This window comes from Mycteria americana, chromosome Z, assembly GCF_035582795.1.
Source record: "Mycteria americana isolate JAX WOST 10 ecotype Jacksonville Zoo and Gardens chromosome Z, USCA_MyAme_1.0, whole genome shotgun sequence".
In the NCBI taxonomy this organism is placed as follows: domain Eukaryota; kingdom Metazoa; phylum Chordata; class Aves; order Ciconiiformes; family Ciconiidae; genus Mycteria; species Mycteria americana.
In genome coordinates, this window is record NC_134396.1 from 68,767,292 (window position 1) to 68,794,205 (window position 26,914).

Genomic DNA, 26,914 nt, shown 5'->3' on the forward strand with positions numbered 1-26,914 from the left:
CTGTGTGTCTCCTGTGCTTAGCACCATGTGGATCCTGGACACCAATTTAACACAGCTAGGGCCAGCATATTGATCTTATCTTCCAGGGGAGTCAGGGTGAAGACCATGGCAAGGTCAACTCTAAGCTTGGATGCCAATGGCCAAATTACTCAAGGAAATAAGTGACCTATCCATGCCACCCATACTTTGAGATCTGCTGGGATAAGTAACTGCTTGCAATATTTTAGCTGCTCTGTATTAACTACAAGGAAGTAAAGAGGAGGGCATTCCACAAACAGAACTATAACACAAGCAAAGTATCCATTAACAGATTTATTTTTTCCTTCCATAATCTCAGAATAACTGACATATCTACATTTCCTGATGAAAGTTTAAAAAAAAAAAAAAATCCATGTGAGAAAGCTGGGAACCCTCAGGTGTTGTTAGCCTGTTCTTTGTTCCTTGATATTTGTTTAAAAAAATCCCTCTTGCTGAGTTCTGGGCCAAATCAATAGGTAAATATTAGTCACTAGATGTGCCATCAGCTGGCAAAGCTTTTGGAATTGCTTTTCCTTTCTACAAGCCAACTTGTAGAAAGGTGCAAGCTACTATTAAATCTGTTACAGTTCTGATGAGGTTCAGCAGTTTTAAGGCTTTTTTTTTTGTGTAGCTTTGGGAAGCAACTCTCAAGTTCTTTAAGAGCAAAGCCATTGGCATATACTTACACTTAAAAGCCCAATTATCAACAGAAGTTGTCATCACCAAATGTCCAGCAAAAAGACTGAAACATGCCTTTCAATCAGTGAGTTAAAAGCACTTAACAGAATCACATTCTCCTGTGCCTGTCTCCCAGGAATATGTGACCTTCAGACTTTTACAATGGCTTTTCCAAGATTTTCTCCCTTTAACATTCCAATGAAAGCCGCTGGCATGTTCTCAAATCCTTCTGTGACTTGTTCATGGAACTTCAGTTTTCCCTGTCAAAAGGAAGAAAGGAAATTGCTGAGTTTTTATTCACCAGCTGCCTAGTTTTTACCATCATCCCCCTGTACTCGGCACTGGTGAGGACACACCTCGAATACTGTGTTCAGTTTTGGGCCCCCCACTACAAGAGAGACATTGAGGGGCTGGAGCATGTCCAGAGAAGGGCAACGAAGCTGGTGAAGGGTCTGGAGCACAAGTCTGATGAGGAGTGGCTGAGGGAACTGGGGTTGTTTGGCCTGGAGAAAAGGAGGCTGAGGCAAGACCTTATCGCTCTCTACAGCTACCTGAAAGGAGGTTGTAGCGAGGTGGGTGTCAGTCTCTTCTCCCAAGTAACGAGCCATAGGACAAGAGGAAATGGCCTCAAGTTGTGCCAGGGGAGGTTTAGATTGGATATTAGGAAAAATTTCTTCACGGAAAGGGTTGTCAAGCATTGGACCAGGCTGCCCAGGGAAGTGGTGGAGTCACCATCCCTGGGGGTATTTAAAAGACGTGTAGATGTGGTGCTGAGGGACATGGTGTAGTGGTGGTCTTGGCAGTGTTAGGTTAATGGTTGGACTTGATGATCTTAAAGGTCTTTTCCAACCTAAATGATTCTATGATCTTCAGGAGACTAAATTGCAACTAAATTTTCTCCAGCTTGTATGTTTCGTCTGAAACATACCGGCACCCACCAGGGTAACTTTGCATAACTAAATCAGCTGTTGCGAGGATCTGCTTTTGTTGCAAGACCTTCTACTTGGGGTCATAACAGGTAGAAAAAGTCACTACTATAAAAACACACCAGGACAGATTTAGTGCTACTTGGTCCCCAAACAGTAGACAGGTAGGGGATTACTTCCCCAAAGCCAGGCCTGTCTCCACCCATAAGAAAGTATGGAATTGCAAATCCAAGTGATCAAAAGCTGAGCCATCCCAAATCCTCATGTTTGTAAAAGCTAGAGCCTCTTAGCCTTTAGTGTTCGCACTCACAAGCTTTTCACAGCCATGAACCAAGTGTTAAACTCAGGCTCCATTCAGAAAAATAAAATTTAAGAAATTCCCTATTAGGTCTCTTTAAAGCCCAGCTCGCAATTCCATAAAAACATCCATTCTTGCCAGTAATTTCAGCACAACACTACAAAGGAAATCCTTGCTCATACTACAAATGAAAGGAGACTTCTGAATGAGGAATAGAGGAATCACTCTAAATATGAAACTCTTCATTGTGAGAGAAGCGTTTTGAATTACTCTGGAAGCATTCTTTTTCAAAGCCTACATGTATTCTGGAATATATCTAAATCAACAAGCTAATATCGTGGGTCTCAACAAATGGACTCCACTATGGTTTGTGTCCCCAAAGGGCTCAAAGATCAAGTCAGAATCATGAAAAGAATCATGCTGAGACCTCACCTCAACAGCTATGACAAGAGACCCCTTGCAAAGAGGGAAGCTATCGTGTGAGTACACCTTACAGAAAACTACCCCTTACCTCCACGACCCATTTTAGCAGTACCTTCAGACCTTCCTCACAGTTTTATTCCAGCGGGTCACAATAAACCCTTCCATTTGGAGCTACTTGAAGATCACTGGAACCTGCATGTAAGGCCCTGCAAGAGAAAGGAACCAGCAAACCACCTGCAATATCAGTTTCATTTAAAATAAGACCCAATGCCTAAAGAGAGCTTTTAGCCAATAAAGACCACTGATCACTTTGTTCCAGCCAGAAGCAACTGCTATTTTTTCCAAACAGAACTGCCAGGACAAAGACCGAGGAGTCATGGACAGCCAGCCACCCAGGGAAACACAGGCCTGATCTGTAAACCTGTAGGGCTAAACACTCAACACTTCTGAAAACAGTTTCATTCAGGAGTAAAGTGGCCTCAGCTTCAGTTGAGGGGTTTCAGCTGAATCTTGGAAATACTATTTGACAGCTTGTTTGATAGCCTGCCAAGCTCTCATGCTCTTCCTAAATCTCAAAGAAGTTACACACGTTAAAAAACAGTTCCCTGAATCATAAAAATGTGTGATAGTGTCCGGTCCTGGTTTCAGCTGGGATAGAATTAATTTTCTTCCTAGCAGCTGATATAGTGCTGTGTTTTGGATTTAGGATGAGAATAACGTTGATAACACACTGATGTACACTAGTCAAGGACTTTTCAGCTCCCCATGCTCTGCCAGGTGCACAAGAAGCTGGGAGGGGACACAGCCAGGACAGCTGGCCCAAACTGGCCAAATGGCTATTCCATACCATATGGCGTCATGCTCAGTATAGAAACTGGGGGGAGTTGGCCGGGGGGAAGCAATCGCTGCTCGGGGACAGGCTGAGCGTTGGTCAGTGGGTGGTGAGCGGTTGCATTGTGCATCACTTGTTTTGTACATTCTTTTACCATTATTTTTATTTTCTCTTCCTTTGCTGTCCTATTAAACTGTCTTTATCTCAACCCATGGGTTTTAACTTTTTTTTCCTGATTCTCTCCCCCAGAGAGAATCCTGCTCCCCCTGGGGGGGTGGGGTGTGTGGTACTTAGTTGCTGACTGGGGTTAAACCACTCTCAAAAGCCTGTCCAATTTTTAAAGTGATCTGGGACTCCAAAGCCAGTCAGACACCAAAGAGAATTCAGACCTCCCATTTCTTCTAGAAGGGAAATTTGGAAAACTGAATGCTATTGAAAGTGAATATTCATCTCAGCCACACTTCCCAGCAGTTTTACCAGTAGCTGAAATCTTATGGAAAAAAAACCCTAAGCTGCCTCATCTAAAATCCCGAGGGGAATCCATTCTCTCATCTAAAAGTACGTACTGTGTAAATGGCATCATGCCACCACACCTGCCTTCTACTGATCTGTATCTGCTTAGAGCCCTGGGGAATCCTGTTTTAAGTAGTTTAGTCTCTTGTTCCGTTTCTAATCAGCTGATGTTCTCCATCCGATACAAGTGTGCACAAAGGGGGATGAGTGCATGTACACACAAGGAGTGTAGTCACATTCCCTCTGTTCCAGAGCAGCAGCTAGTCACACTCTTGTGTGTACACACATACACACACTCAAATGGCATATGGAAACAACCAATAAAATCTCAAGAGACTCCCATTATGCCTTTCTCTCTGCCATCACCAAACAGGAAATAAACTTAGACACAAGAAAGCAGGCCCACACCTTTCTGAGGCACGGAGTCATTGTACTGAGAGATGGCCCCACAGACTGCAATCCTTCCATATTTCTTCATCTGGTTGATAGCAATACTGGCAAATTCTCCACCCACCTACAAGAACCAGAGCATGTGCAGCATTAGAGACAATCCAGCATTTGGCATTGACTGCCAAAACTTGCCAACCTTGCATTGTTGCACCAACAGCTTCCATCAAGGGGTGGAGAGGTGAGTTCCACTACTCCAAAGACTCGGTGGCTGCAGAAACTCTTACACTTAGCCAACACCTATGAGGACTCAATGTCACTCTTCTAAAAATTAGTTATGAACACAGGGAATTGGTTTTAATTCCGAATCTGCTTCATAAAGCTTGGTTTGGAAGCATTGGGCAGGACTTGCCCTTAGATCCCTCCTCATAAGGGGCATGTCTAGGCGCACTAAGAAGCACCACGTCTGCTTTTCCCCCACACCAGTATGCACTTTTACCTCTTCACATGATGATGACAAGTTTTTACTTAATAATTCTCTTCTCCCAAATAGGGATGTGCTGAACTCAGAAGCTTTTAATGGAGAAAAGCTGTGAGAAAATTTATTGCTGGGGAGAGCTCTGCACAAAAGTTGTAAGTGAGAGGGAAGGTAATGGACGTGACCATAAAACCTGTTTAAGACCTTAGCAGCACAGGACGTGAAATTTGGACAGGTGAAGCAAGGCAACCAGGAGCTCCTGCCACAGGGGAAAGTGCTTTGCCCTGGCACCATGCATTCACATCGATTGCCAGGGCAAGGCGGGTGTGTTGCAATGCACACTGAATGACAGCACTGTCATCCCTGGATCAGCGGACAGACTGCTGAGAGAAAGACATGCTAAAGGGGCGATGATGGCTGCCCTGTAAACCAGGTGGCTAGCCAGGGAGTTTTAGGCCAGTATGTCAGCTAATACCCCTGTGCCACGTATTATATTATCAGGTATAATGCATACATTAGCTATACTAGGAAATTAAAAAAGCCAGGGCTTGTTCTCTGGCTTGAAGGCGAACTGACATGGTTTGACTGCATCTGTACTGTTAAACTCTCTTAGCCTCCAAAACAAGATGGTCACATTCAAACAGCCTATCGAGAACAGTCCACAGCCCCCGTTAACTCCAGCTGTACCTGGAGGAGGTCAGAAACCCTCTACGGGCCACTCCAGCAGTTTTACAAGTGGGCCTTGCAACTGTTTTGTTTACAGGTACCAGTGTAGCCACCTGGACCATGTAACGTGGAGCCGTCCATGCTCGCTCCCCTTCCAGCAACAGCAGAGAACTGCCTGTGGTCCAAGGTGGGGGCCAGGAATGGACCAGAGCACTCTCTGTTCAGCACCAGTTAATGTTCACTGTGACCCTCACCTCCCCAAAATGTGCCATACTTTCCCAAGAGTGAAAGCTTCTCTCTCTCCATTCACAAACACTGCCAACAATCCAGCTTTGCCTTTTGGTCTTTGTTCTTTCTGTTACTGCCCAAGTCAGCCGCAGAAATAAGTATGGGAAGGGAACAAGAAAGCAGTAAGCTCTTACGGACACACAGATGGAACTCAATATCAAGTTCCTGGTGTAGTCTTCAAATAGGTATATACAATATCAAGTTCCTGCTATAGTTTAAGGAAAATGACAGTCTGCTTGGGGTAAGGCCCTCTCTCTGAACTCACATTGTCAAAGAAACAGTCGTAGCCATCAGGAAAGGCTTGATGCAGTGCTTCATCCAAAGATGTAACAGTTTTGTAATTAACGGCTTCATCAAAGCCTATTTTTTTCAGATAGGCAACCTTGTCATCTGAGCCAGCAGAGCCAACCACTTTGCAGCCCTGCAAGGAAAGGAAAAAAACATTTCTAAACATCCCCTCACAACACAGGCTGACACTCACAGAATGCTGGGTGGAGGGCTCACCCTTAAAGTCAGGCTGTCATCACCATACAAGTTCCTGAGGTCTAGGAAACATTCAGCTAGCTTTGCTGCATCTTCAGGACCTTGTCCCATCTCAAGACCTTACTGTAGGCATGCCTTCAGGGATGCTTGCCCTCCTGATCATTCATGGCTTTGTTCCCCTGTCTCCCAGGTGAGCCTTATGAGGAGCAAGTATGAGCAGTTCAAGGCACTCACCCCAGTTTTAGCGAGTTACTCCACCACAGAGCCCACAGCGCCAGCTGCAGCATTAATCAGCACCGTCTCTCCTGGCTTCATCTTGCAGACCTCCAGCAGACCAAAATACGCAGTGAGGCTGTGAAGAAAAAGGAAGAATGCTCAGTGAGGAATAAAAAACACCAGACACAGAGATGGACCTTGACCACACTGAACCAAAATACCATCACAACCAGAACAAGATTCAGTTTTCCGCATTCTTTATGAAATATAAAAATTAACCCAAACTCCCTAATTTGGCTTTTTTACAGCCATTCCAGAAAAAACCAGATACACTACTGGGAAACAGGATGCTGTGGCAGAAGTCTACCTTAGGTGAAAACAGCTTTCCTTGTGCTCACTAGCTGAAAGGAGAAACACAGAGATAACTCTGTAAGGTGACAACTCAGTTACACACTGGAAGAGAGTAAATCCAAGTTAGACAGAGGCCAGTAGATAGCTGGTATCTACCAGACTGAGGCAAAGATTAAACGATACTCATTACAAATCAAAGCTGGCAGAAAAAGTAAAAATGGTGGCAAAATCTTGCTGAATTGATGTGCACACTGCTCCTGAGGACTACTGTGCACTATGGTTACTGGGTGAATAGTGATCTGTAGGAACCACTAAAGTTTAGCTCAACCATGTTCCACTGATCATATAAATACTGAATAACATCAGGCTCTGCAAGCTTCCTGAAGCAATGTGATCAACTGGCCCAGAATCCTAACAAACTACTTCTAACTTCTAAATTCAAGCTTAGAGTCCCACTGGGTCCAAACTGAAGGGGTGAACTGAATCCATCTAGCAGCTGTCTGGAAAAACATGCATCTTGCCTGATGTCAAAACAAAATCTGAGAAGTTCTGCATCACACACAATGTTATAATCATTTTGAAAGCCTTCCATGTCAACAGGACTGACCAAGTCCCAATTGCCCATACAAACTACAGAGAAAGAGAGAAGAAATGTGAGAAGATGCCTGAGAGACTGCAGTAGTGAATACAGATTCTGAAGCACAGCAGCTCTGTCTGCTGCAGTGCAATTTAAAGGACCTCTATTTTGCTGCATGATATGACGGCTGTCTTTTGCCATTTTGGGGGCCATTCTGGAAATATGGTGATAGCAGAAGAGCCCAATCTGCAAAAGCAGACTAGTCCAGGTGCCAGTGAAGTCTGAGTCTTTCCACTGAGGCTAATTCAGATGGAACTGGATTCTTTCCAGCCCCTCCTGGATCCTCTTCCTACCTTATTACAACTCCTCAAGGAGAGGCACCATAATCTCCAAGGCAAAACTCCTCTGATACAAAGGATGGGCCAAACTTCAGGGCCTCTACAGGGTAAGGACATCTGGAAGCACACATGGTTTTTACCAGAGCAAGCAGACAACATACTGATAGAACAAGACGAGGGAAAAAGGTCATACCAGATAGGCAGAAACTCCTGCACAACAAAATCCAGGGGATAGCCGCCTTTGGATCTCAAAACTCACCCTGGCATGCCAACTGTCCGAAGAGCCAAAGATTTGGGGAGTGATTCTGGCCAACTGGAAGGAAGGAGTTGTAGGTCTTTCCCATCAGAGAGGAAATGAGTTCTCCAGCCACTTCTAGCCACAACAAAGGCTCCCACTGTGAAAGCAGGATTCTTGCTTTCTACAGTACTGTTTAAAAGAAGAAGGAAAAAAAAAAAAGAATACCCTGTCAGAGATAAATAATTACTGGCTCTTCCCTCCTTTATTCCTGTTTCCCTGTGATGCAGGAGAAAAGAAATGTTTCATGTCAGGACATTTAGCCCATACCTGCTGATGCTGTAGGCTTCTGATGTCTTTCCTGAAATGTCCACAATCTGTCATCACCAGGGGGATACTGGGCAAGATGATTCTAGACTCAGCCCTGCCTACAACAAATCCAATGTTCCCACATGGATGTCAGATTTTTTTTTACTAGCACCAGTCTGGTATGAATTCAGACTAGGCTTCTGTGAGTTAGAGGCGGAAAGATGCCAGGATTAAATGGTGGAAAAGCAAGAAGTCACAAATAGGCTGTAACAAGCAGTTCCCTTCTCAGACAACCTGCACTTCATTTAAAGGTTGAAGATCCTAAAGATGGAACCTCTTGCGGTAACAAAACCAGATAGAAAGCAGTAACTAATAACAGGAAGAAGTTCATACTTGCGGTGTCTCTATGCCAAATGGAAATTCAACTTTCTTAGCCCAACTGGAAAACTGTGTTGGGAAGGGATAGGTAAGCAGCTTTGAAATATTGGAAACAGTTGGCCTTCTGTTCAGCAGACTTAGGTGTTAATTTATCCCAGCCCTCAGTGTTCCTGCAGAGAAACACAAGAGTCAAAGGCCACAGATGTTCCTGGGCAGCAATTTAGAGGCAGCACAGCAGGAACAAGCTGACAAAGAGAAACATCTGTGTAGCTAAATTACCACAGGCTTGGGAAAGGATGGATTTGAGGTTAGATAACCCTTTGGCTAGAGCTGTATCTTAGGTGACACAGAGGTATTCTCAGCTGGAGTAGATAGCATTCATGGTTTTGGGCATGCAATTACTAGCACAGCAGATCTTAAAATGTGAAGTTGACACTTATTGCAAGTACAATCGTCGGTCCTTCATACCTCTGCTTGTAAAAATTCCCTTTGAAAACATTATCACCAGAAATAACATATAGATTGTATCAGAGGCCTAAATGCTCTCCAAGAAGGCAGAAGAGGTTCTTGGAGGAAAAACACATTCCAACCAATTACAGATAAGAATACAGTTGCAGAAGAATGTAGACTCACATCAAGAGTAGGTAATGCAGGCTGCAGATGTCTCGAATGTCAGCACATTCCTTCGAGATCTGCCATGTGTATGGATAACAAGAATTGAAGATCTTACCTGGCAACCTGTGTGCCCTATCATTATGTCCCCTTCCTTCATATCCCTTTGACTGTAAGGTCTGTAACACAGGCAGAGAGATGGCTTACTGTAAGCAACTTTAATGATATTCCAGATATACTATGAAGCAGTAGCTACTGTCTGACCCAGAAAGAGGGCATAAGCAGTTATGTTGAACAGATCGCAAAGAGCTTGTCATTGTAACGACTTAACTGGATGTTTTCCATAGCCACCTGCTTGAGCATCCCATCTTGACTGAATACCGGGCTAGAGTGTTGGGGACACAATAGCATTAATCTTCCCAGCATGGTCCACCACTACAAGAAGGCTGAGACTCCAAAGAACTATCTCTGACCCTAGGGTGCACCAGACTTCTTCAAACTACCCAGTCTCCCTGTGCTTGAACTACCACCTATTAACATGGGCATATCAGCAATTTGTATATGAATATGAATTAGAATATGTATCCTTAAGTACCAGGTTGCCAAGACAGGTGAAGCAGCTACTGCAACAGGGCTGCAGTCTCATTTGAGCCCGTTGCATTCCAGTGGAAGAGACATGACAAGGAACAACAGCAGAGTCCAATAAAAGTCTAGGGCTGCAGCATTGTTATCCTGATGTCTGGCTAAATCTGGCACAGCTCTATCTACATTGGGAGTCTTGTAATTTACACACATTTTATAAGAAGCAGACAAAGGCATCTGGAATTCTGGCAACAGGGGATGCCTCTGGCTCCCAGTACATGCTCTTTTGAGGTTTAAGTGGGAGATCAAATGAAGTATCTTAGCCAGCAATTTAAAAAGAAGAAAAAGATATACCTCATGTAAGGATCAACACTGAGAAACACTGATTCAAGCAGCAACTCTGCAACAAAAGACAAAGCAAATTCCTGGGCATTAGCAGTGCAGTAAAGCATAGTTTCCACAAGTCAGTCTTTGAACAAAAGCTATGGGAATTCCTGACAGCTCAAAAATGCTGTATCCCATCATCCTTTAGGGAAAAACTACCAGACACGACTACTACATTCATTAGCTTTGTCTGGATTATCGCTGTGCTGTTACAAAAGACACCTTCTGTAGTGTCTCTTTAGCAGGATAGATTCTTTTCAACCTTGTGTTTCTTTATCTGCCTCCTCTCTCTATAGAAGGCTCAAGAGGTCAGACCCCCTAAGCAAAACAGTAACTTCCTTTCGACCCAGATATAAAATGCCTTCCCATGATTCAACCAGCAGAGGGTGGTAAGAAACTTTGGCACAGGTCAAATATAAACACTACTTTGCTGCCTTAAGCAGAAAGCATTAGGCTACCTTTTCTAGGTAGCCTAATCCACCTTACTGTCTCTAATGCCACTAGTTCTTGTGAAATATAGCGTTAAACAAATTTTAATTTAAATTCTCAATCACACAGCAGTTTTAGCTGTTCATCTCCACCTAATAATACTTTTCATTGCCTGTGCTGCAGTGGTCCAGCTAGTACAAGCTAGAAATATATTCAGATACAAATATTCTCCCATTATTCCAAGTGAGCAGGAAGAATAGTCAATGCCATGTAACATAACAAGAAGGGCCATCTCCTTTAAAAGTGTTATTCTATTATGAAATTATGCCTCTTCTTGCTGTAGGGATTAAAATGGGAAGGAAGAAATGACTCAATGTTCTTAAATATCCACAGGCATGAAATTTTTAAGTGTGTCTGAATGCTATAGAAGTTCACATGCTATGAAAACGCTTGAGAGTATATATAAGAAGAAATCACTTTTCAAATCTTTAAGCTGTAAAGATAACTAGTACTTTAATGCAATTTGTTTGGCGCACCTTCTAAACTGCAGTAAATTTTGTAAAGGACAAGTGGTAGGGTGAGGTTCAAGACAGCATGGTCCACATGGATGTCCATGTGAAGCCCAAAATCAAGGTTCTTTCTTTTATCAACAGCTCTTGCATAAAATAAGTTATCATATTCCCTACGGTTTTCAAAATAGAGAAACACAAGAATAAAACCTGTACATTTTTTTCTCTTTGTATTCACTCTCTCTTGCTGTCACAACAGGTCAAATATAACAGACAAACACTGGCAAAAAACCACATGTTGAATGCAGACAGAAGTCTTGTGTTGTTGCTTCTTAAAATGAAAGACTAGCCTGCATTTACGCCAGCCCCAAGGCCTCCGAGCTGCAGGCTCACTCCCCCGCCAGTCACTCTGCTCTCCCCCAGCACTATCCTCAATACCTTCCCTATCATCTTGAAAAAATCCAATGAAAAGCTACTCCCAGAGGCTACCATCTTCTCCAGCTTTGTCCAAAGGATTTTGCAAAATAAAATAGATGAAAACCTTTCACCAGTAAAGCATGTTTGGGTTTTACTACAGTTATCTCATTTGCTCTGTGTCACTGTCCAGTTGTCTAAGTTAAATGGATTCTGTTTCCTTGCGGCTGTCGGTTTCGAAAGCATATCAATTCAGCAATTTTCTCCAGGATGCTTCATTTGCAAACACATTCGAATGCCTTTGCCATCAGGCACCACGTGTGATTAGGCTTTGTGAGACTGTGAAAGGCGTGCTGCAGCTGCTTCGTGCTGGAGGTAGAAGAGCTCAGCCACTGTTTCCGAGGGTATTATCAGAAGGCGGCATGTCTTAAAACCCACCAAACCCATCAGCATACATATTCTTAAGCAATCGCCCTTCTCTGCTAAGGTGCATGGTTTGCCACAAGCCGTGACAATCCATTTTTGAAAATCCACGCCAGAGCAATATACAAACAGTTCTACAGATGCACAGTCATTCGACAGCAACCAGACAACCTCTGGAAAAAATAATAACAGGTGGCACTCCACTTACCTCCATCCTTTAGGTTTGGCAGCTCTATCTTTTTCAAGTCAAAGTCACTGGTTTTGGGGAAACCCTCAAAATGCTTCTTCAGAACCCACACCTTGGCAGTCACCATCCTGCGCAACAAACGGCACGTCCAAAGAGCGCCTGTCAAAGAGATGCCCAGCAGTGATGGGCTGCTCCTGGGGTCTGGTTTACACTTTACAAAGCAGAAAAGTATCTTCATAACGTGCCGTCACACAAGACAGCCTCTGCTTGCATCCCGTAGCAATATCGCTGGATCAAGAAAACGTCTGAAAAGCCCCCTCATTGCCTAAGCAACCCAGAGCTTCCTGCGACCTGCCAGACCTCCCTGCCTGCTGGCAGCAAGTCCTGGTGTGGGAAGTCAGCCCCAGCAGGGTATACAGCTCCCACTCTAAAGAAATTGAAGAGGGAAAATCTACTAGTTTAAGGAAAAAAAAATCCTGGAAGGAAAAAAATAAAACACTTAAACTCACTCTTCTTCCCCAATTACATGGGGTGAGTACTGAACCTGAACTTTTACAAGCTTGAACCAAAGTGCAAATGAGAAATACAAAGGTAAGAAAGACCTCTTTCTGTGACACCCCATATGTTGAAAGAAAACACTTCTCCAGTTGCCGAGTTCAGGGCTTGGAACTGGGAGCACATTGTCACCAGCGCTTTCCATACAAGATGGAAACAAACAAAGGACTTGCACTTGTTTTACCCTCACAGCCCCTTTTTTCTTCCTATAAGCAAGGATGATGCAAGTGTATCAACAAGGGGAAACAAAGAGAAGTTTATACTTAGAGCAGGCATGTGGAAAACTGTGTCTTCTGCTGACAAGGCCAGTCAATAACCTTCTGCACCCGACTCGGTGGCTGGACTCCTTCAGTCACACACACCTCCTAAAAGGCGAAGACAACTGCTTTTATTGACAGAGCTGGTACCGCCCTTAGTCCACTTCCTCAGGAGCAAGTGTAAACCCTCAGTCAACCTGGCACAGGGCACACCCAACGTGATTCACCTTTCCCCTATTCAGATTTGAAATCATCCTTACAGACTGCTCTAATTCGGCGCCCAGCCAGTTGCTCAAGAATGTTCTGCAATATGCCTACCTAAATACACAAAACCCATGGTCCTGGAAACCACAAAATACTGCAGTCTGGAGAGGGAGACTATGCCCCGGAGCAGGAGTTTCTCCAAATCACATTTTACCAGTCCAGCCCTAAAACTCTTAAGAGTTCTGCCACTGAGGAAAAAATATCTAATTAAAAATTAACATAAAACTCATCGTTCAATTCACCATTTAACACAGCAAATGATCCATATGTACGCCACTATCACAAGGGAACACTATGATGACATCTACATAGTAGAGATGCCTGCAGGCTCTCAAAGGACATCCGCACCCACGTGTGTGCTCTGACATCTTCGCTGTTCCCAGTGCACGCACCGAAGGATCAGAGCTTGTGTGGCTATGCCTCTGCATGCTGGGATCTCTGTGCATTGCAGAGCCACCTTAAGAAACAGTAGCAAGCTTTGGCATTTTGCCTCAACTGTGTTGCAATGAAGCATGTGGCATGGGAGAAAACTTTGTCCAGGCACTATCTGTCTTCAGCTTTTATTTTTCTTGTGAAAATATTCAAGTAGAATATGAAGGCTGGAAAGCGTAAAGAGACCAATACGTAGCGGCACGTTTAACTACAAAACACCTGAAGGCAAAAGTACTAATTAGGAACAGAGACCTGAGAAAATAAACAAAACTTTTTAAAGACACACAAGCAAGGACCAGGGAGAACAGGGCAAGCTCTCCATTATTTAGATAAAAGCAAAAGGCACCAGACCCAGAAACTCATCAGCACTCAGAAACTTTCCGTGACGAACCAGGAATATTCCTGGTTCCTCGATGAGAAACAAACACAGCACAGGTGAAGAGTCCCTGCATTAGGACTGTGTGCTGGGGAAATCACCTCTATCAGGACACGTACGTCTTTCACAAAATGAAAGAAGTATCACCAAGCTCACTGTCAAAGCATCCTGCATTCGTTAAGTGAGCAGCCAAAACCAGCATTCCTCACATCCCACATACAATCACAACAAGAACCAAGGTCACAGAAAACTTACCTGCAGAAATTGGCATCTGACTTGCAAATGTTTTTTCCTAAAAAAAAAAAAAAAACAAAAAAAAAAAAAAAAAAAAAAAACAACCAGGTGGCACTCCCCTGGCATTTCCATCCACTGCTGCATTTGCTTTGGTATCAACTGTGCTTATCTGTACTTTTCAGTAACACAAGATACTGTGACACTGTGGCAACACCAAAGCAAACTCAGCAAAGGGGCTTACAGGAGCATAAAGTGAGCTTGGAGTAACACAAAACTGATCCCGCTCACTCGCTTATACCCACAGGAGGTGTTTGTCCCAGCGGTGGCTCCTGCGTTCAGACAGAGGTACTCGAGTGCTCCAGCCAGGAATGACCGGGGACAAGGGGTGCTGGCTAGGTTGGCAGCCATGCGCTGAAGTGCCTTTCGTACACCCAGGGAGCCAACAGTGATTCAGAAATGCTTTGTCTCCCCTCCTATCCCACCTCTGTGAGTCATCAATATTGACTCCCTGCTTTTTGTCTCTTCTGTCTCTGTGCCCCAAGGCGCCAGCCCTCTTCTTTACATTCCCACCATCATGTCTTAATAGCTTGATTCTTCACTTTAGTCTGAGTACAGGATCATGCTGTCCCTTGTTTTAGGCTGTCCTTCGTTTTCCCTATCTGGTCCTCTAAGAAGCTACACAAAGATGTGCTGTAATACTGACGATCTATAAATCTAGGTGCCATTGGTATTGGCCATTTCTGTCACTCTTCTGCTGTTCCTTCTGGTGCTTCCACACTCGGACCTCCCATTCGCACCAATCTTCACATTCCTTCAAAAATTTATACTTTCGTGATACACAGATTTTTCAGCAGAGCAATGATCCCTCCTACAAACAATACTGAAAGATTAAATTCACTGAATCATTTTTATTACATTTAGGCCTAACTTTGGGAACGGGACAAATTTTCTGCTGACCACTTCTCACCTTCTACTGAAATCACATTATTATAGCCACTTCAAGACTAGGGGTGTTTTCTGTAGGCTGTAAAACAAAAAGCCCCAAACCAAGCAAACAGAAAATAGAACACAGACGTGCTTGATGAATGGAGTCACAAACCAATTTCCAGGTTAACAAACCAAGATTATTTGTATGTTTAGACATAAAATCATAAGAACTGGTAAGGACTACGTTGCTTAAGCATGTTAAAGAACTCTAAAGCATAAACAGCAGTGATGCATTTGTGGGGTCCAGTAAAAGCACTACTGGACTAAGCATGTGATAGCCACCATCTCAGCTCCAAGAGCAGTAACCATTGCGCTGTAAAACTACTGTGTTGTCAGTGTCAGTGGGTTTGAATAACACATTTCTTTTGTGTGTTTTCTGAATAAAGTGTTTCACAGACCATTATAATCGTTACTGCAAAGAGGCAGCTATGATAAAAACTTGAGAAAGGACAGTCCATGAAAGTGATAAAAAGACTCTTTTAAAAATAATTAATTTCTAGCAAGGCCCAGGAAAAAATTAAGGTGATGCATTTCTGCCTGATATTGTTACAAAAGAACCATTAAAGTTTTTACTGATATTGAAGTCCAAGACAGCATTTATTCTGAAGTTCTTCAAACCCTCCCTGTCCTCTGGTCTAGCCCATCAAGTTATCAAAGAATAAAGTTTTGCATTAATCTCTATCAACTTTTTCCATAAAATCAGACACCTAGGAAAGACGAAATGGATTGGGGAATCTCAGCTTTGTGCACTAACAATATACGTAAGAAAGCAAAGATTCAGTCTGTGTTCAGACACTGCCATTGGTGCAGACTGTAGCAGAGCTGCAAGCAAAGCACCTTCACAGAAGTTATCACAGCTCAATCCCCAAAATCAGTGTGAGAAAGGAGGTTCATCATTCAGGGGAAAATGGGAGAGAAGAAGGAAGAGGTGAAAACTGGGATCCCATAGGTAGATACTAGCAACTGGAAAAGAAGGTCAGGAATAAAAGAGAGGACAGAGAAGTCCAAGAAAATTGAGAGAGTGACTGGAGGCTGAGGAGCTGGTGGTGATACCTGAAATCTGGGAATCTTCACATTAAAGTGGAAGAGTAGTAAAGCTCTCAAGGGAGCATGAGTCAAACCAGCAAAGTTTACTTTCCTTAAGTAACCCCAACACATTCATATCTTGTGTGGTATGGTTTCCTAGCCTGGGCTTGCCTAAATCTAACCTTGAGGACAAAATCGTCTTAGAAGCCTGTCAGTTACAAATAAATTCAATTCAAATTTGGGGTTAGCTTAACAATTCATCTTGCTGCCAGTCACAATTAATTTGCAGATATGGCTGTGGTACTTGTTTCTTTTTATCTCCATTCTGAAGCAGGAACAGCTATGCTCCCAGCCACATTGGAAGAAAAGGGTATGATTAAAAGCTGAGTAAAGTGTGTACCTCAGACATAATTAGTTTGTATATCTATGCTGAGGAAAAAACCACCAATCACCACAACAGCAAAGTTGTTCAGGAAATCATCTCATCTAATCCCTTCCTCCAGATTCAATTTATGCAGACTCTTGCAGCATTTCAAAGTGATCTGCCAGGCACCAGTATAAAGGACTTTCTAAATACTTTAAAAAACAAACAAACAAGCAAAAAACTTAAAATAACTTCTTGGTAGTAGAGACTGCCAAGGGAGTCATAATCCAGAGACTACCTTGGGATTCTCCAAACATTACAGCATTACCAATTACCTGGGAGTGAATGGCCTCAAATCCTAAGTGCCTCCTGCAAGTCTTAGCAAACATTACCTCTTCTTCCCCTCTGGCTTAGCTATTACAATGCTGTCCTGGCTTCAGCTGCGATAAAGTTAATTTTCTTTCCAGTAGCTGCTATAGTGCTGTGTTTTGGATTTAGCATGAGAATAATGTTGATAACACACTGATGTTTTAGTTGTTGCTAAGCAGTGCTTACACTGGTCAAGCATTGTCGTGGTTTAACCTCAGCCAGCAACCAAGCACCACACAGCCGCTCACTCACTCCCCCCTCGGTGGGATGGGAGAGAGAATCAGAAGAGTAAAAGTAAGAAAACTCGTGGGTTGAGATAAAGACAGTTTAATAGGGAAAGCAAAAGCCGTGCACGCAAGCAAAGCAAAGTAAGAAATTCATTCACTCCTTCCCATGGGCAGGCAGGTGTTCAGCCATCTCCAGGAAAGCAGGGCTCCATCACGCGTAATGGGTACTTGGGAAGACAAATGCCATCACTCCAAATGTCCCCCCTTCCTTCTTCTTCCCCAGCTTTATATGCTGAGCATGACGTCATGTGGTATGGAATAGCCCTTTGGTCAGCTGGGGTCAGCTGTCCTGGCTGTGTCCCCTCCCAGCTTCTTCTGCACCTGGCAGAGCACAGGAAGCTGAAAAGTCCTTGACTAGTGCAGCAACAACCAGAACATCTCTGTATTATCAACACTGTTTTCAGCACAAATCCAAAACATAGCCCCATACCAGCCACTATAAAGAAAATTAACTCTATCTCAGCTGAAACCAGGACAAGCACTTTTCAGCTCCCCATGCTCTGCCAGGTGCACAAGAAGCTGGGAGGGGGCACAGCCAGGACAGCTAACCCAAACTGGCCAAAGGGCTATTCCATACTGTATGGCGTCATGCTCAGTATAGAAACTGGGGGGAGTTGGCTCGGGGCCAGCGATGTCTGCTTGGGAACGGGCTGGGCATTGGTCAGAGAGTAGTGAGCGGTTGTAGCACTTGTTTTTTTTTCCTTTGTTCCCATCTCTCTCTCTCGTTGTTTTCATTTTCATTACAATTATTATTATTATTATTATTACTATTATTATTGTTAATAATTCAATTTTTAAACTGTTCTTATCTCAACCTACAAGTTTTCTTACTTTTGCTCTTCTGATTCTCTCCCCCATCCCACTGGGGGGGAGGGTGAGCAAGCAGCTGTGTGATGCTCAGTTGCTGACTGGGGTTAAACCACGACAAATGCTTTCTCAGAAATGATTTTTTTCCTGTAGTGAAAAACAAGGCAAAGGCAAACCACTCCCATGCTACTTTTGGCAGACACTATACTACAAATATCTGAGCATGCATTACACTGCATTATGAAACAATAAAGCTGCAACTTCACTTCTTTATGCAATGCTATCAAGCCCTGGACGGAGGTCAAAGACTGGAGGTGAGTAATCATCGCTCGGTACAAAGACTGTGCCACTTTGTTACAAGGCTGTAATTCCCACAGAGGTTCAACAGTCCTGCAGAGCAAGCTCAGGTGGGAAGGGGAAAAGGGAAGCCAAGACCTGCACTGAAACAGGTCAGCTGCCCTTCAGCTCCCTGCGACTGCACATAAAATGAGAATCTTAAGGACTAAGTCTGATAAGAAAGAATAAGCAAGAAGCCCACGACAGGAAGGAAGATGGGACGCTGCAGGTGACCTGGGCTGACAAACCAAGCCAAAGCTTCTTGAAGGGCCAGCTGTGATTCGCTGGTCGCTGCAGGGCACTCTTGAAGCTTCTTTCAAGCACTCTTTCTACTTCTCCCTTGCTTAAATGTTGATACAGTCCAAGCACATGCTGCAGCATCAGTAAATGCAAAATTTTATCAAAGCTGTTGAGACATACTGCAGCACAGTTTCACTTCTTACATTTGCATGGACTTGCCTGTTACTGCACCACAGAGAGGAATGTTTCATTTGCTTGACTTTACAGCTGCCGAAGAAAACTCCGTTTTTTTTAAAAGCTCCATTAAGCTTAAATTTCTAGAAAACTCCATTTAAATTAAACCCTAAACTTTTGACTACACCCAGCAAGCAATTTTGTTTTAGGGGAAAAAGATAAGAAATCTCAGGCTGGTATCCGATGTTGTAAAGTTACTGCAAGAGCTTCAGGACTTACTAAGCCTGTCCATTGACTGCTCCTTCCCTCATTTCTCATTACTTACCTCTGCAAAGGTTAAGCACCCCCGTTTCTTGCAGTGTAGTGTAATAAGACAGCCCTGTGTGCTCAGAAAGGAAGTTACAAACATACTTGCAAGCACCAGCAATCCCTCTGAGGCCCCCTCCTGAACTTCTGTAATATTACAAGGGCAGATTTCATCCTTGAATGAGTTCTTGCTCATAACACATGCAACCAGCTTCTCCCTCAGGAAAGAAACTTGCTGCTCCAGCCTGCCTAGCATATTCGAGACATACCTGTTGTCTGTTACCACTCCAATACATCCATAGTATTAAGAAGACCGAGACAAATAAATCAAAAGATAAATGGACAAGAGAAAAAAAAAAAAAGAGGGAAGTCAGTGAGAGTCTAAGGAACTGCACTGGAAGGATGGAAGCACAGAGCAGTGATCAGCACCTGTTGTATCGCTGCTTTAGACAGCAGACAGCATCTGGTGAAAGGGGCCTGAGGACCTCTCCACTCCCACGGTGCACACCAGCTCAGCGTAGTACTTTACTGTTATATTCCACAGCAAGAGAAAATGGATGCATCCATGCAAAATGCCATCCTAGGGCTCCCAGTGCCATGACAGAAGCTATCCCGCAGTGACGTACAGACCCCGACAGATTTGCCTCTCACCACTGATCAACACTGGTCACTCATGTGAGCTCTGACTGAGACACTTCCTATGGTCTGTAAATGAGAGTGTCCATCTAGCCCTACCAGAGGGAATGCAATACTGGACCTGTTGGTCACCAACACAAGTGAGCTAATCAGGGATGTCAAGACTGGAGGCAGCCTGGGCTGCAGTGATCCTGTACTGGTGGAGTTTGCAGACCTGAGGGATATAGGTCAGGCGAAGAGTAAAGTCAGGACCCTGAATTTTAGGAAAGCAAAATTCCAGCTGTTCAAGGAGTTAGTCAATAGGACCCCCTGGGAAACTGCCCTGAGGGACAAGGGAGCAGAACAGAGCTGGCAGATCTTTAAGGATGCTTTCCGTAGAGCGCAAGAGCGTAAGAAGTCAGGCAAGAAAGGCAAGAGACCAGCATGGATGAGTCGAGACCTGCTGGTCAAACTAAAGGGCAAGAAGGAAATGCACAGGCAGTGGAAGCAGGGACAGGTATCCTGGGAAGAGTATAGGGATGCTGCCTGGTTGTGTAGCGATGGGGTGAGGAAGGCCAAGGTGCAGCTGGAGCTGAACTTGGCAAGGGACACAAAGAACAGTAAGAAGGGCTTCTACAGGTATGTCAGCCAGAAAAGGAAGGTCAGAGAAAGTGTGCCCCCCCCCGATGAACACAACTGGCAAACTGGTAACAACAGATGAGGAGGCTGAGGTACTCACCAACTTTTTTGCTTCAGTCTTCACTGGCAACTTCTCTTCCCACACCTCTTGAGTGGATGGACCTCAAGGCAGGGACTGGGGGAGTAAAGTCCCTTCCACTGTAAGAGAAGATCAGGTTCGTGACCACCTGAGGAACCTGAACATATGTAAGTCTATGGGACCTGACAAGATGCATTCCAGAGTTCCGAGGGAACGGGCTGATGTAGCTGCCAAGCCACTCTCCATGATACTTGAAAAGCCATGGCAGTCAGGTGAAGTCCCTGGTGACTGGAAAAAGGGAAACATTGCACCTGTTTTTAAAAAGGGTAGAAAGGATGACCCTGGGAACTACCAACCTGTCAGCTTCACCTCTGTGCCTGGGAAGATCATGGAACAGATCCTCCTAGAAGCTACGCTAAGGCACATTGAGGACACGGGGGTGATTAAAGACAGCCAGTATGGCTTCACCAAGGGCAAGTCCTGCCTGACCAACCTAGTGGCCTTCTATGATGGAGTGACCACATCAGTGGACAAGGGAAGAGCTACGGATGTAATCTATCTGGACTTTTGTAAAGCCTTTGACATGGTCCCCCACAACATCCTTCTCTCTAAATTGGAGAGATACGGATTTGATGGGTGGACTGTTCAGTGGATAAGGAATTGATTGGATGATCGCATCCAGAGGGTAGTGGTCAGTGGCTCAATGTCCAGATGGAGATCAGTGACAAGTGGTGTCCCTCAGGGGTCTGTACTGGGACCAGTACTGTTTAATATCTTCATTGATGACCATAGACAATGGGATTGAATGCACCCTCAGCAAGTTTGCAGATGACACCAAGCTGAGTGGTGCAGTTGACACACCTGAGGGATGGGATGCCATTCAGAGGGCCCTGGACAAGCTAGAGAAGTGGGCCCATGTCGTGGTTTAGCCCCAGCCGGCAACTGAGCACCACGCAGCCGCTCGCTCACTCCCCCTCAGTGGGATGGGGGAGAGAATCGGAAGAGTAAAAGTAAGAAAACTTGAGGGTTGAGATAGTTTAATAGGTAAAGCAAAAGCCGCGCATGCAAGCAAAGCAAAGTAAGAAATTCATTCACTACTTCCCATGGTCAGGCAGGTGTTCAGCCATCTCCAGGAAAGCAGGGCTCCATCACGCATAACGGTTACTTGGGAAGACAAACGCCATCACTCCAAATGTCCCCCCTTCCTTCTTCTTCCCCAGCTTTATATACTGAGCATGACGTCATGTGGTATGGAATAGCCCTTTGGTCAGTTTGGATCAACTATCCTGGCTGTGTCCCCTCCCAGCTTCTTCTGCACCTGGCAGAGCACAGGAAGCTGAAAAGTCCTTGACTAGTACAGCAACAACTAAAACATCTCTGTATTATCAACATTGTCTTCAGCACAAATCCAAAACATAGCCCCATACCAGCCACTATAAAGAAAATTAACTCTATCTCAACTGAAACCAGGACAGCCCATATGAACCTCATGAGATTCAACAAGGCCAAGGGCAACGTCCTGCACATAGGTCAGGGCAACCCCTGGTATCAAGACAGGCTGGGGGTGACAGGATTGAGAGCAGCCCTGCAGAGAAGGACTTGGGGGTACTGGTGGATGAAAAGCTGGACATGAGCCGACAATGCGCGCTCACAGCCCAGAAAGCCAACTGTATCCTGGGCTGCATCAACAGAAGCATGGCCAGCAGGTCGAGGGAGGTGATTCTGCCCCTCTGCTCTGCTCTGGTGAGACCTCACCTGGAGTACTGCATCCAGCTCTGGAGCCCTCAGCACAGGAAAGACATGGAGCTGTTGGAGCGGGTCCAGAGGAGGGCCACAAAAACGATCAGAGGGCTGGAACACCTCTGCTATGAGGACAGGCCGAGAGAGTTGGGGTTGTTCAGCCTGGAGAAGAGAAGGCTCCAGGGAGACCTTATTGTGGCCTTTCAGTACTTAAAGGGGGCTTCTAAGAAAGATGGGGACAAACTTTTTAGCAAGACCTGTTGCAGTAGGACAAGGGGTAACGGTTTTAAACTAAAAGAGGGTAGATTTAGACTAGATATAAGGAAGAAATTTTTTACTATGAGGGTGGTGAGACACTGGAACAGGTTGCTCAGAGAGGTGGTAGATGCCCCATCCCTGGAAGTGTTCAAGGTCAGGTTGGATGGGACTCTGAGCAACCTGATCTAGTTGAAGATGTCCCTGCTCATTGCAAGGGGGTTGGACTAGATTACCTTTAAAGGTCCCTTCCAACCCAAACTACTCTATGATTCTATGATCTTCCCTTCCTTCCTTCCTGCATTCCTCCTTTTCTCCCTCTATATGCTTGCTTGCTCCCTCAGAAAACTTTCTCCCTCAGAAAACTTTCACTTCTAATGAAGCATGTATCTTCCACCATCAAGGCACCTGCAGGGTTTCTCTTTCAATCCTTCTCTTCTCTGCCAAATGTGGTTTTAGAGTTAACACCCCCACAGACAATATTGACTTCAAATGAAATGCATACGCATACAGCTTGCACAGCATGGACCTTCCTTCCCTATAAAAGCAGACTAAAACACAGTCCCTCTCTCAAATTTATATCCAGCCCAGCACGAGACAATTTGCAAGACTTAGACCAAGGATTACATCCACCACTGGATTTTAAAACACTAAATCTGCAGGCTTGAAAGAAAAATCCTTGAACTCCCCCCCAGCCCCTGTTAGTAGCCTGCCTACCTTTCCTCTGGTGCTTTGCAAGACCTAACGTGCAAGACTGAGAGTTGTGATGGTGAATCCCCAAAGGAAGCTTCACATGTTTTTTACACAAGCAGAGATCAGAAGACAGTCCTTCTTCACACTTCTGGTTTCTCTGGCTGAAGATTTTCCCAACTGAGAACCCCGAGCATGCACTGATCTGTCACCCTTGTGTGCTGAGGGGGATTGCTGGCCTTTTAGGGTCTCTCCTCCAGGACCCTTCTTTTCAAGGGTTGTAAACCTTAACGGGAGTATCAGCTCATGAGAGGTATAGGCTTGAGCAGATATAAACCTTCTACCCCACAAGGAGACTGCAGTACCACCACAGAAGAAACAACATCTAGTGAGTATTCAAGTGGTCTAGATTAGAAATGTACTTTAGTCTCAGGTATCTGACAGAAGGAAGGTCAGAACTTCTAAATTGCCTGTGTAATATTTGGTCTGGTGTTTAACCTTTGTTCTTACTTCCCTTCCCAAATTGTAAGATTAGTGAATTTCAATGTGCTAATCAAACTTTGAATAACTGACTGGATTTGCCAGTTCACCTGTGGTCCCAAATTCCCCAGGAAACTGAGCCATAACCTACATTAGTGGATCTCAGATGGTATTGATTGGTGCAAGGAAATCTGTACCTGCTTTAGACTGAGAGAAGCACGGTTTTTCGCATGAAGAACATTTAAGCAAATAAAGCTGCATAAACACAGCAAAGAATCAGATATAAACAGGGCACTGATGCAATCTCCCTTACAGTGAAACTGGTGAGATAAATTGGTGCATAAATGGATAAGAAGGTAGAGGATTGCAGGATTGTCCTCAGTGGGACAAAGTCCAGTTGGCAGCCCATTACTAGTGGCATCCCTCAGGGATCATATTGGGAGCCATCATGTTTGATGCTCTTATAAAAGACCGAGACAGTCATGACCTGGAAGGACAGTGTCCTTCCCTACCACCTTGAACTGGGACCCAGCTGCATCCAGAGCATCGTCCTGAGTTCTCAGCTCCCCAGTACAAGAAAGTCACTGACATACTTGAGTGAGTTCAGTGTAGGGTCACCAAGATGATGCAGGGACTGGAAAATGTAACAGATAAGGCAAAACTTGAGAGAAATGGCTTTGTTCAGTCTTCAGAAACAAAAGCTACAGGGAGATGTACTGCTTTCTACAGCTGCTTAGTAAGACAGTATCGAGAAAATGGAAACCAGATCATCTGAGGGAAGTGCACAGCAACAGGGTAAGAGATGATGAATGTAATTTGCAAGACAGTATTTTCCAATGGCACATGGAAAGTTGTGGGATTTTTCCCCCCCAAACCATGATGGGGTCAGATATCGGAACAGGATGCCTGAAGAGATTGTGGAATCTCCATCTTTCAGAATTTATACAACTTCACTTGCCTGTGAGCACTCTGATCAGTCTGGTCTGGCTTTGCCCATGTGTACAGACTACGTGACCTCCCAAAATCCCTACCAACCTAAATTATTCTGTGAGTACCTAATGGCAACTAGCACTCTTAATTCATAATTAGCTCTTGATACAACAACTAGTGCTTATTTCATATGAACAACTGTGAGCATGAACACCTTCATACTAGGAGCAAGCAAAGTTATAATTTCATATTTATTTATTATTGTTGTTTTCACTTATTATTTAGGACAGGTTTCTACAGGATACTCTTCAAAATACCTGAAAAACCAGAAAAGTCTCATGGGAGATTTATTCAGGATGTACATGCCCTCATTTATTTTACCAGAACTGAGTTCTGAGAAGAAAAAAACCCAATTATCTCCTCTGAACCAAGAATCAACAACACTATAGCATGATTTGCAAAAAGCCCACCCAAATCCAAAAAACAACCCTTACAATATTTGTCTACCCAAAAGGCTTAGTGTTAAATTCATCCCATGAAATAAAAAGAAACAGGTGTCACTTTACCAAAATAGAACACCGACTTTATGTATCTGCTGTGACCATGCTTTCAGTCCTTAGAGATTCTAGTGAGCACTGTAGTGAGTTCTAAAAAAACCACCTCTTTCTGAACTGCTTGTATCATTAATTTTGTGCTGTATTATCATGTACTTACGAAAATCAAACCCTTTGTCAATTGTTAAAATATTCATTTCACAAACCAGTGAAGCTGTACTGTATGTTTACCTTTGTAGAATATCCACTTGTGACTTCAGAGCTAGGAAAGGTATCTGCTATACATTTGGTATAATGCACACTATGGTATAATACTAAAAATTCTGCTAGACAAGCAGCTGCTAAAAATACCTTTTCCTTCCTCAAACCACATGCTATATTCATTCCAACATGCTAACTGCATGTTAAGTAGCTGCAACTTTTTTTTTTAATCCTTAAAATTGAGCACGATCATTAAAATAGCACATTTTACCATTACACCAAATGAAGCACCCAACTTTTAGGGCCTATGAGGTCAAAGCTATTACATAACCACTTAAGAAAGGGTGAAATTATCCCTCTCCCTCATGTCATATACAAATAGAGAACATACATGGTTATGCCCATAGTGGAAAGCCTCTCACATCAGAAGTGGTTCTTCTTTATTTCCATTTTCTTATTTCAGGCTGTAGTTAGCCTGAATGGAAAAGGAGGAGCTGGAGCAGCCACCAGCTCCATCAGCCACACATTGACAATCGTTTCGGCTCTTTGAAGAGCAACCAGGTTGCACCTCCAGCATGGTCCAAGCAGCCACCTCTCACAGAAACGAATCAGGAACTCCTCTTCAGGCAAGAAACGTGCAAGCACGTTTGCCACAGATTGCAGATTTTTTCCCAATCAAGAAAGATTAAAAAATCATTTTGAAAGACTTTCAATTCACCAAATAAAAAGTGGCATTTAATGACAGCTGTATGGTTACACGGTCTCAGCCTGATTCTTCCCCGTACTTCAAAATAATTTGTCTCAGGATGATGTCCAGATGTTAGCAAATGAACAGCTGATAGGACATCATCAAGTGCTTCCCAGCTACAGTATCTCCCGCAACAGTAATGCCTTAAACAGATCAAGCTGCATCTAATGTAATTCCTGAAGTGAGCACACAAAAAATTTTACCTATAATGTAGACCTGCAGTCTGAGTTATTTCAGATGATTAAAATAACCTCAGACTATAAACCTGGTAGTTCAGTACAATCAGTGTTGCAGCAGCTCCCCTGATCTCAGCGGTAACACTCATGTTCAGCTGACAGTACAACACCGAAGTCCTCTTACCAAATACTGGTCTATTTTTACAGCATAACTACAGCACTTTCGGGAAAGAGTAAACGCAGTCAGCTGACTTTGCTTTTCTACTTTGACCAATGCAGCACCGGACAACCACTGTTCTTCCCATCACATGCGCTCGCAAATTTTGAATAGGTTCTCTTTATCCTGCTTGAATGGAAACAATTCTGTAAACCACAGGAAGACAGCTGAACAGGCATAGATAGTTTTGTTTGGTTTTTTTTTTTTTTGGTGGGGGGTAGGGGTGGTGGGAGTTAAAGCACAGAACTACACTTTCTTAATTTTAATGTAATGTAAGGGCGGTAGAAAAACACTTCCCGCCGTAGCCTGGAGTTAACGCTTAAGCGCCACATAACGCCACACTAACGCCCAAGTGCCTTCTCACCCACCCCGATCTCCCCTCTCTCAGGGACCGCGGTCGCACAGCTGCACCTCCCTTCCCTCACAGGACCACAACCCGCCATCTTCCATCCGTTCCCCCCCCGCCCCCCCTGTCAGGGCTAGAGGGGGCTTTTCTCGTCCGCGCCCGCCCGCCGCGCTCGCCTGACCTGAGGGTGCCCGCCATCCCTCAGGCCGCGAGGCTCCGTTATGGATGTGCTCCCTCCTCTGCTGAAAAGGAATGGGGAGCCGACCTACTCCCTCCCCTCTCCCCCCAGGAAGGGA

General features: G+C 44.2%; 1 protein-coding gene across 1 annotated transcript; it reads right to left on the bottom strand.

The window, feature by feature from the left end:
- On the bottom strand, window positions 1-26,849 carry PTGR1 (prostaglandin reductase 1). The gene is given in 13 exon segments (XM_075488635.1): window positions 1-956; window positions 2,432-2,463; window positions 2,466-2,549; window positions 4,097-4,202; window positions 5,773-5,928; window positions 6,225-6,342; window positions 7,732-7,899; window positions 9,125-9,141; window positions 9,143-9,185; window positions 9,943-9,988; window positions 11,956-12,093; window positions 12,753-12,854; window positions 26,800-26,849. Coding segments are annotated over 12 exon segments (1,032 nt in total). The 5' UTR covers window positions 12,766-12,854; window positions 26,800-26,849; the 3' UTR covers window positions 1-845.
- Window positions 26,850-26,914: the final 65 nt, after the last annotated feature.